We start from the raw sequence: 11,416 nt of genomic DNA, 5'->3' as shown, positions 1-11,416 counted from the left end.
ATATCTTTTCCCATGTAAACATGTTGCACTTTTGCGAGCCATCCTTTCTTTCCAAACTTGAACTTCAAGATGCGCCCCTTCCACTCATGCAAGATGTCACCTCTCTTGCTCTTGGGAAGCTTATGTGGACCTTTGGCCGATCCTTTCATCACTATCCAGTCATTTAAGCTATAGGTGCAAGGGATCCACTCATCCAATGCATTTCTGGTGTTGTGGAAGACACAAGAGGTCACAGCATTGCGTCGTCTTGTAGCCTTGCTCCTCACCATGCTTGCAGAGGTTGCAATAGCAAGAATAGGACTCCTACATAGGACAATGCAGCTCCAACAGAGGCACAAAAGAGGGAGAAGGAGAGGGACAGAGCAGCAGCAAAACAAAGGCACAAGAGAGGGAGAAGGAGAGGGACAGAGTAGCTCCAACAGAGGCACAGAATAGGGAGAAGGAGAGGGACAGAGCAATAGCAACAGAGGCACGGGAGAGGGAGAAGGAGAGGGACAGAGCAGCTCCAACAGAGGCACTGGAGAGGGAGAGGGGAGAGAGAGAGAGAGAGAGAGAGAGAGAGAGAGAGAGAGAGGAGCTGTAGCAAGCAGGCCAGAGCAGGAGGGAGCAGAGAAAGAGGGGGAAGAGGGAAAATGTGTGGGACTTGGTTCAAATGGAGTGATTTGGCACGCTGGACCAAAACAGTGGGGGGTAGAGGCCCTAGAAAGAGGGAGGGGAGAAGAAAAATTCGCTAGAAGGGCCCTACCATCCCATTGAAGGCAGTTTTGGGCTCATGTGGGGGAGGTGCACCTGGTAGGAGGGTCAAACATGGGTTAAGAGAGAGGGGGATGGTTTGGGTGGTCCCTAGTGTAAGGGGAGCAACCAATGGGGGCTCTCTGTAGGCCTGCCCACCCTCCATCTCAACATACCATTGCCCCACACCTCTTCTAGCACTCTCATTGGTACACATCAAATCACTCTCTAATCCCTTGAAATTAGGAAACACTAATTGGAGGCCCTTCAATTCTCCCCTAATGTCAAAGACTGAAAATGGGGACCATCTTCCCCTTTTTCATGTGACCACAGAAATGGTAGGGGAAGGAAACAAATAATAAGGAAAGGAAAGGGAGGGGGGGGGGGGGGGGAGGGGGGGGGCATAAACTAGGTGTGAAATTTGGGCACAACTTGGGAGAGTACTTACTTGGGGCAGGTTGCTGCAAATCATATGGGAAGGACAGGGGTGCCAAGGGGTACGCTCCAATAGCAGAGTATGAAGCAGCTGCAGATGGCAAGACACTTTGCATCATGAGACGTATATAATGGTGCAGGATCAGAAGGGCAGGGCAGGCTGGTCCGGTCCTACCACAAAGGAATTGCAACAGCAACTTGATCATTCAGTCTATCATAGATGCATGTAAAGCAGTGGTCCTCCGATTTTATTCAATCTTCTTCTTCTCGTCCTTAAGTCAAAACCCAAAACCTCTTTCTGTTATAGCTTGCTTGCAAAACCTCTTTCTGTAATAACTTGTGCTTACGGACCTCTTTCTGTAAACCCAAAACCTGTTTCTGTAATAACTTGTACGCAGCATCCTCTCTCTGTAACCCCAAAAGCTTTTCCGTACTATCTTGCACACGGTTACGGATATCACTTGCACACTTCATGCATAAGGTTTAACCTCTTTCTCTAAACCCAAAACCTCTCTATTTAATATCTTGCACACTTGATGAATACGGTTTAACCTCTTCCTGTAAACCCAAAACCTCTTTCTGTAATAACTTGCGTACCCCATGCATACATCTTCACAGCTCAACCTCAAACTCTAAATTCTGTAATAACCTGCGCACTATATGTATACGATTACAGAAAGAGGTTTTGGTTCTACGGAAAAAGGTTTTGGGTTTTGGGTTGGAGGTGGGAGGGTATACATTTTTCATGCTTCTCTCCTCGTCCGCTGCCGTCATTTGTCTCCCCCCTCACATTTCCTTCTACATCGCTCCAGCACTTTTACCTCCTTTCTCATTCCATTCATCAATTCCCGGCTTCGACATCCCTTTACTATACACCACCTTTTTGTCTCTCATTTGGCCTTACCCAAAAAGTAGCACTCTCCACTTGGTCCGTCCTTCACAAGACCACAACACCAAAAAGTCTCGCAAAATCACTACGTTTTAAGATCCTTGCTTTTGAGATACGTGGATTTTATGTGCATCCGCACAATACAGTGGATTGGGAAAGTTCCATCACTCCGGCCGCTTTAAACAAACGATCAGCAGCAATGCCAACTTCACATAAACCGCTTTGCTAATCTGCGTGGTGAATAAAAACAGAAACAAGGCAATGCTCAATGCCTCTGGTTCAAGCAAAGAAAGGATTGTCCTAGCCGTGTCATTTGTTCTACATACTTCAATTGAACTGTAGGAGGGGGCGCAGTGCGCATTCATCTCAAAAATCGCTTTCGCGCGGATCATGGCAATGCGATTTATCGCCTCAACGAGCCATAAGTGGACAACGGAGAATCGTCCGTGAATTACGTCGTATCCATGAACACCGGCGGAACTTGATCGACAAATGCTTAGCCGAAAAGAGCATCGAAAAGAATTAAGCCACACGCCCATTGCACGTCTATTTCTTCATCAGACACGAGTTCACACCAAAAGCAACGGCAGACGACTCATCAATCAGCCATGATCGGTATCTTAATATGTCAAGCAGAGTCAAGCTCTGTGTTGACCATGGGAACATACAACGTCGCCGCGTACAGGCATTGAGCAGGACAGAAAATTGCAACAGACAACTAAACTGCAAGCTGTGCAGAGACTGCTGATAGGCCGGAGGATAGGAATCATGAGAAAGCGAAGGGAGTTGATGAGATATTATGTACAACAGTACGCAGCGTGCTCGGGGGGGAGTGAAGGCTTGGAGTGAAAGAAGTTTTTAACTGCAGAAGACTTGACGTTGGTGGTGGAGAGATAGGTGGAGGAGGCAAAGCTGCAAGCCAGGGTGTGGATGAGGGACTTGGCAGCTGCATCATCGTCGTCGTCGTCGCCATCCTTCAAGGATTTCTCCACCCGGAGCTTGAGATCTTCGAGCATGGAATCAGGTTCGTGCTGCATGCAGCGAAGAACATCAGCTACCGTCTGGCCATCGCTGCTCTTCGTGACCTTGAAATTGCTCGCGGTTGATGATCCTCGATTGAGCACCACATGCACCACGGGTGGTGTTCCGAAGAGATTGTGCATCCCTCCCAGTGCCTCCTGATACGCCCCGCCAAGAAACATGCCCATATAGTATGGCTTCCCTTCCTCCATCGCGTGCACCGCTAAGTAATTCATCCTTCTCCCCTTCGCATCCCTCCCCACGAAGCTGCCGATCTTTCCGTCGCTGTCGCACGTTAGATCAGACAAAATGGCTCGCACCTTCGGCTCTTCCTGCAACCTGTGTAGAGGGACGATAGGGAACAGTTGCCCAATTGCCCACGTATCCGGCATCGACTTGAAGATTGACAAATTCATTCGGTATATTGCATTGTAGCTTCCTTCAATATCATTTTTCTCGCTTCCGTTGGCGTGAGAGAACGGATCTAATGATTTGGGCGAGAGCGATGGGGGCAATGTGGAGGTCTTCTCATGTCCCTTATCGTCCGCCGCCAACGCGGATGCCACCTCGTAAATGCTGTTGATTGTAGCGAGCTGCATCAGGCTCAACCGGCCGTGCTTGAACACGTCTGTGCACGCCAGCTTCAGCTCCTTGGCGCACTCAAGCGTGTTCTTGTAGTCACGAGCTCGGGCGTAGTCCACCAGACTCCTGTGCAGGCTGCTCAGCTCATCAGGAAGCCCCTCCACCTCCAGAGGCACCCCCATATCTCTTCCCGTCTTCCCACCCTTCTCCTGAGCCGAGAGGACGTCGAACACCAGAACCGAATGGTGAGAAACCAAAGCTCTCCCACTCTCGCTGCATAATGTAGGCTGCTTCACGTTCTTCATGGCGCACGCATCCTTCACAGCCTCCACAACCTCCTCTGCGTATTCTTCCATTGTGTAACCCACAGACAGATCTGACTCTGCACAATTCGAGCCATCGTAATCGATGCCAAGACCTCCGCCAATGTCAATGTAGTGCATGTTGGCTCCCATCAAAGCCATTTCGCAGTAGATGTGAGCTGCCTCGCTGACGCCGTCGTTGAGAATAGCAAGCGAAGGAATTTGAGACCCAATATGGAAATGAAGCAATTGGAGGCACCCGAGCATGCTCAAACGACGGAGCTTGTGGACAATTGCAACAATCTCCGAGCAAGACAACCCAAATTTCCCATTTTCCCCAGACGTTTCTCCGAAATGACCAGCATGCTTTGTGTTCAGCTTGGCCCGAAGTCCTATTACAGGAGCGATGGAGAGATATCGACTCATCTTAAGGACTAAATCCAATTCTTCCTCTTGCTCAAGAACGATGACACAGTTCAGCCCAACCTGCCTGGCTATCAGTGCCAGACAGACGTAGTCAGCGTCCTTGTAGCCATTGCAGATGAGTAGAGCGTCGGGACTCCCCTTGCAAAGCGCAGCCATCGCTAGTAGTAACTCTGGCTTGGACCCAGCTTCCAGGCCAAAACCGTAAAGCTTGCCGAACTCAACAATGTTTTCGACCACAAAGCGGTCCTGATTGCACTTGACGGGAAAGAGTCCCTGAAATCGTCCTTGGTATCTCTTAGCCCTAATGCCATTATCGAAGGCAGATTGCAAGGACTCTAGCCTATGCTTCAGGACATCAGGAAATCTCACGATCATAGGAGAAGGCAAGCCCAGCTCTCCCAACACCCTAGACTCTACAACTTTTTGCATTACCATCATGATATCAATCTCCTCACTGGATTTGGTATGCTTCCCATGAGGACGAACTGCCATGTTACCCTCGGCATTGGCAAAGAAGTATGGAAATCCCCAACTGTCAATTCTATAGAAGGAGGACGATTTGCTAGGTGCCCAACCCTTGCTGTCTTGTTCAGGCAAAGGCAGTGTTATCTCGTTGAAGAAGCTAGAATTCTCACCTAGGACTGCCAGGGGCGGCATGCCTTTCTTGGTTTGCCCAAGTGACAAGCTGCGAGGAGGCAGAGGCCGCCCACGCGGCCGAGGCCGGAGCCTCGGCTCACTACCACTGAAGCGGTTTTCGATAAATGCACAATGATGCAATGGAAATTCAATCCACCAGGCAAGGCTTGCGGTATTAATTGAAGGACAGTTACAGGACGTTCTAGAGGATAGATGCGAATTGCAAAATACAAAGTCTTCTACGATAGGTGGGCGTGAAGATGAATTGAAGAGGAGTGCTTGGGAAACCGAATAACGATAGAGGAAGGAAGAGTGAAGAGCTAGAGGTGCTGGGTAAATTGAAAAACGACAGGAGGGCGGTTACTTGGTGAAACGAATAAGAGGAAGGAAAGAGTGGTCTTAAGGAAAGAGGCCGGGCCTTAAGGATAGGAAGGGAAGGGGTGAGGAATGGGAAAGAGATCAGGAGGGGGAGTGAAGGGAAGGGAGGAGGGGTGGAAGCAAGGCAAGGAGAAGGGATGGTGGAAACAGAGGAAGCAAGGAGAGAGGTTGGAAAAGGGCAATGTGTAAGAATGTGAAGGAAGGAGGAGGAAGATGAAGAGGCACAAGGCACAAAACGTGTGGAAGGGCCAAAGAAACGCAGTTGGTTGAGGCAGACGAAAAGCTTAGGGAGGAGGCCTCTTTATATTGTATCTCAAGACAAAGCACCTACTCTCCCTTAGCACACACCCGGTCACACGCCATACTCAAACACCACCCTCTCATTTCAACACGAAGTTTCCTGCCCTTTTCCTCCCTTTGTGTCTCTTTATTTTCTCGGCTTCAGTATGCCACCTCCCCCTAACGATCTCTTTCCCTCGCCCGCCCTTTTTGCCACACCCTTCAATGTATATCACACATTCCCCCCTCCACAACGTTCTATCCTTTCTGATGTTGTTGTTGCAACTACCTTTTCTTTGGCGCATTCATCCCACATTTTCGCGCCTCCTTCACCGCCTTCCTCACCATCCCCTTCGATCACTTTCAGAATCCAAGAGAAACATAGTTAGGGCCATCAAGAAACGAGCCCCAAAAATAGGGCACATACAAACGATTAAGAAAGCAATGCTGAAAACCATGTATCAAACAACTACCTAAAATGTTAGATATGCTAATGGATATAGTCACTCAACTTTCACACCGCCTCTCTCCTCGCCTCACATCCATCTCCTCCGATCATTTTCACAAAGTAGGAGGAAATAGCAAGGGCCATCTCTAAATGAGCCCGAAAAAGAGGGCACATGTGGATGATTAGGAAATAAGGATTAGTGATGAAACCATATATCAAAGAACTAACTAAACATAATGCTAATGGGATCTAACCCCTTCACTTTCCACAATTGGCAAACATGGCATTAAACACCATCACCATTTCATAGACCCCTTGAAGGAAACCAATCGATCTAACTTTATTCTAGATAGTTCAAATATCCATTCTTTCCTTCTTTCTCTTTCAATAAAAGGTCACTAACTTTCCACATGAATTTGCTACTACCATATTCTCATCCCTTTCCCTTTTTAAATGTCTTACAGTGCATCTCATCTATGTGGTCTATGGTCTCTTTCGACTTCATATACTCATTTTCTACACCCCCTTAGATTTTTCTTAACAAACTTAGCCTGATCTTTCGTGCTTTCCTAAAGTGAGCACCCATGAAGCTGTCCTTGTATCTAAGATGCTACTAATTATTCACATCTCTTTCACTCTAAAACACACCATTTGCTTACACTTACAACATTACTATTAATTTCTCCCCCTTCAAATCCAATTTTTAATTTTAGGGATGGGACATTTACCTTGAATGGAAGAATACTTAAACAACTTGGTGCTAATGCTCAGAACCCCTAAGAGCAAACAACTAACGTGTTATTTTTGCCCATCTCTTGTCTTGAAAGTCATCATATAGTCACAACTGTATACAAGCTAGAAACTTTGAAATGTAGAAAATTAAGATAATTTCTCATACAATCATAATAAGATGAACTTCTTAGAGGGTAATAACAACCAACAATGCTTTTCCTCTTATTTTTAGAGCCATAGCTCTAGGCAATATACAATAATTTGTACACTACTCACATGTATTTCAAAGTGGCTTTTATTGTTCATAAGACAAGTTGCTTTTAAATACCAAGACAAGAGTTGCACGCTCTACAAGCACTAAAATGTTGGATGGTCTTTACAGTTTTATATAACTACTTTCAACATTCCTTCCATTTACACCAACTTCCTTTGGAACTGGTGTCTAAGTGTGTGCATGTAAAGAAAATGCACGTAATGTAATACACATAATCTATAATACACTTAATGCGCACATGCACTTTAAACAATATTTAGTGGATCCATTCTTTAGAAAACAATGATATCATTATTTTGCATTGGAAGTCAAAATGATGAATGTCTTGATCATATGACCTACTTTAAATTCTAGAGTAATATTTGAAAATTCTATCTTTACAAATTTTTTATCTTTTTATTTGATCCCATTAAAGCTACAATCCCATTTACTCTCTATTTACTACATCCGTTCTAGTCTCTAGTGACTGCATTACAAAGCTTTGATAGTTGTAAGCACTTATTCCTAAAAGTCTTAAAGTTGAACAAGCAAGATAGAGACTTGCTTGTTAATCATGCTGTGAAATGTCATGCTTTTCTATAGTAATTTTTGACTAGAAGAAAAGAACCCCACCAAAAGCTATTGCAAAGGGGAGAATAACTTTTGGCACACTAATGGCCATTTTTCAAATTTTGCTCAGAAGATATTTGTTCTACGAATGGTGACTCTTGCTAGCTCATGCAAGTTTTAATCTTCTCAACTTCCCTTTTCATTTTGGCTACCGAATTTTCCCTAAATATAGACATGTATAATAATTTGAGGGCATTATTTCTAGAAAATCTACGCAAATCCAAGAACGTGCATCAAGAGGATTGTTACTGCAATCTTGTAGTACTAATTTCAAGTGTCCACATTGTGATTATTTACCTTTCAAATACACAAGCATAGAAATAATATTAATCTTGTAAGATGGTAATTCATCAGGTAGCAAATTTAATATTTATTCTACTTTTAATATAAAGACTATTTGCCATTTCTTTTTCATATGTATTCGAATAAAGGAAAAATCTTGTTGTTACAATGTTACATAATATTTGGGCAAAGTTATTTATACTCCTAGTTTTATTATTTCTTTTAAAACGAGTTTAAAACAAGTGGCAATGTGAACACCTATGATCACTTGCAAATAAATTCATGCAAAAATTTTGTTGTTATATTTATATTTTGTAATCATGCTAAAGTCTAATGTAGCAATTAAGATAAAGCATAATAATAGTTGATATCTTCTCTTTTTCAACCATACATAACTCTTGGGGGTTGGCCATGTCATATTGTACACATAGAAACTTTTCATGAATGCTAATTGAATCTAGGCAAAACCTCCTTCTTGTTATTACTTAAAAGAATAACAAATGTAGATCAATACAAGTGTGCTATGGATTTCAAGCATCCAAAACTTAGTGAATGAATATTTTTAAAGCATACATTGACCTCAAATGTAAGAAATAATAGAGAAATTTCAAGGTTCTTGTGGATGTATATAGGGCAAATGGAGCTTTTCGGTTTATCATCCTATCAAATGATTGAAGAGATACATTTAAATGTGAATCTTGTTCTAATCTTGTGGAGAAATAAGAATCCCCCTTTAATGAATTTCTCAAGTAAAGCTCGAACATTCATAGGAAATCCATGTGGTAATAATCCATGACATGAAAAGGGAAACTCATTTCTAACTCATGGATATAATTCTTGAAGATGATTTCTTCTCTCAGAAATACATTTCTTGATTAACTTACATAAAGCCTCACATTTTTTGCATAGAAGTACACATTAGGATATAAGGTTTTTAAATCATTATATATTGGACATCATGTTTCAAAGTCACACTCTCTATTGCTAGCGCAAGTGTCATATGTGGGTCTTATTAATGGAATACAAGGGAAGTTTTATATTTGAATAATTTGTACACATGAGATGGTTAACATGGCATGAAAGGGAGACAACATTAGGGGAGAATTGGGGTCTCAAAAGGGCCTCATAAGGAATGGATTAGGGAATGGTTAGTGGGCTAATGCAAGGGGCTTGGAGGGTCCCAAGGAGGCCTAACTAGCCTAACCTAGGTGGGTTAAGCCCACATTTGAGCCCACGTCTCCCCCGATCAATGAGGGGAGGGGGCCACTTTTTGAAATTTGAATTTCAAATTTCGAATCTCCCTCCCTCCCTCTCTCTCTCTCTCCCTCCCTCCCTCTCTCTCCCTCCCCCTCCTCCCTCCCTCCCTCCCTCTCCCTCTCCCTCCTCCTCCCTCTCCCTCTCCCTCCCTCCCCCTCCCTCCCGCTCCCTCCTCCATCTTGCTCCTCCTCCTCCCTCCTCCCTCTTCCCTGCTCCTCCTTCTAGCTCCTCCTCCCTCCTTCCTCTCCCCTCCTTCTCTAGCCACCCAGGCTCCCTCTCCTCTGCTCCTCCCTCCTGCAGAATCTCTCCCCTCCTCCTCCCTCCTGTAGCATCTCTCCCCTCCTCCTCCCTTCTGTAGCCGATCCTTCCCTCCCTTCTACACATGTCGCCCTACTCTCCTCCTCCTCTTCCTCTTACCTTGATCTGCTTCTCCTCCTCCCTCTTCCTTGCTAGTCTCTCCCTCTCACTGCTCCATCTTTGCCAGCTCTCCCCTACATTTTAGCCTACGTCACTGATACCTCTCTTTGAGTACTCATGGCACCATTCGAGGACATATCCAACAAGTACCATGTGAACCTACAACTAGAGGCAGAATATGCAAGCACATGTCGTTTGGGATAAAGTGGAACTCCTCAAAGTATGCTCCACAGTCTTCAATTGCAAGGGAAGAAGCATATTGACCTTTGGGTGGATGGAAACTTGTATCCTTTAGACCCTACCACCCCAAAGAGTCCTCCTTTTCATACAGTGCATGATGTTGTTCGGTTTGTTGGCAATGGACATGCTGGATTGCTCGGTTATTGCAATTGATTGAACCATTCTCAGACATTGGCTATGCAAGCAAGTGAGGTGCAGAGAACCCAAGCAGAAGAACTTGCACATTTGGGAAATATTACTATTGTGGCAATACATAATAGTATGCAGGATCTCCAATTGCAAAACAAAGAACTCAATGCACATGCACTAGACTTGGAGCGAGATGAATTGGAAGAATCAATCCAGAAGCTTGCTGAAAGCAAACAAGATTTGGAAAGGTCTATCTATGGCCAAGTTCAACGTGCTGTGGAGAAGGAATGAGAGAAGTCGATAGAACGAGTACAAAAGTTGAAGGGAATACCTTTGGGACTGAAGGCAAGGAGAAGACAATTGCAATCTATGGATGCATTGTCAACCAATAGTGGTGCCCGAAAGAGGAGAATATGGGCTGCAAGGTTAGTTTGCCAAATTTTCAATGAAATTTCTTACTCCAAAATATTCGTGGTGTTGCATTGTTTCCACTAAGACTCATTTGTACTCTACTTTTGGAATTTCATGGAGGATGTGATGGGAACAATAAAAATGGATGATAGTGATCCTTCATATGTTCTAAGAAGTATAATAAAGCCAAGTGATGTCATTGAAGTGTTGAAGGACCGGCTACGTGAACAAGTTGCTAGAGAGGTAATGAAGGACTTCAAGGGCCTCGTGCAAGCAAAGGAGGTGCTTGGAGCTTGTGATGCTGCTGGTGTAAGTCGTGAAGCTTACAACTCTATTTTTAAAATTTTCAAGTCTACTATGGAGGAAAAGCATAAGATATCTACAATGCCATTGCCAACACCATGGTCTGTAAGGCTTGCACGTCAAGAAACAAACCAATGTGCTAGAGAAAAGCTTGGAGGATACCATTGTGTAAGTGGCACAATGACTTGGAAGAGTAAAAAGAAATCTGGCATCCAAACGTTTGAGATGAATGCTTTCAATAATGTTTACGTGGATGTAGAGAATTTGCAGAGAGCCATGGTCAAATTCTATGGGATGAGAGAAGAAGGTAAGAGAAATTCCCTCTTCGCATTCACTTTATTTCTTCTCATTTCTATATCCTTACTATATTTCTCTTTCATTGTACAGATGGCAAGCTAGTATTTGTTATAAAAATGGATGAAGCTCAATTGATAAAAGAGAACAAGCTAGAGAGGATGAGCATTTGTATTATGAATGACGCCTTGCATTTTGCTCAAGGGGATCAGGAAGTTGAGCAGGGTTTCTCAGTCCAATCTGAGAAGGACATATGGTGGCTTGCAGCCTTTGAGACTCTAAAGGAGTCCCACGAGACATTGAAGTGGGTTTTGGAGAGAACCGGCATCCCATCGATGCAA

The 11,416-nt window shown here is 44.3% G+C and overlaps 1 protein-coding gene across 1 annotated transcript; it reads right to left on the bottom strand.

Annotated features, from left to right (window-relative positions):
- Positions 1 to 2,543: 2,543 nt before the first annotated feature.
- On the bottom strand, positions 2,544 to 5,655 carry LOC147900837 (arginine decarboxylase-like). Its single transcript, XM_087376144.1, has one exon. It carries the CDS (start codon positions 5,041 to 5,043, stop codon positions 2,854 to 2,856), a length of 2,190 nt encoding a protein of 729 aa, XP_087232270.1. The 5' UTR covers positions 5,044 to 5,655; the 3' UTR covers positions 2,544 to 2,853.
- Positions 5,656 to 11,416: the final 5,761 nt, after the last annotated feature.

This window comes from Dipteris shenzhenensis, chromosome 6, assembly GCF_047967505.1.
Source record: "Dipteris shenzhenensis isolate YYH24624 ecotype China chromosome 6, Dip_SZ_1.0, whole genome shotgun sequence".
Taxonomy (NCBI): domain Eukaryota; kingdom Viridiplantae; phylum Streptophyta; class Polypodiopsida; order Gleicheniales; family Dipteridaceae; genus Dipteris; species Dipteris shenzhenensis.
The sequence above is the reverse complement of the archived record's forward strand: the minus strand, read 5'-3'. Positions and strand labels throughout refer to the sequence as shown.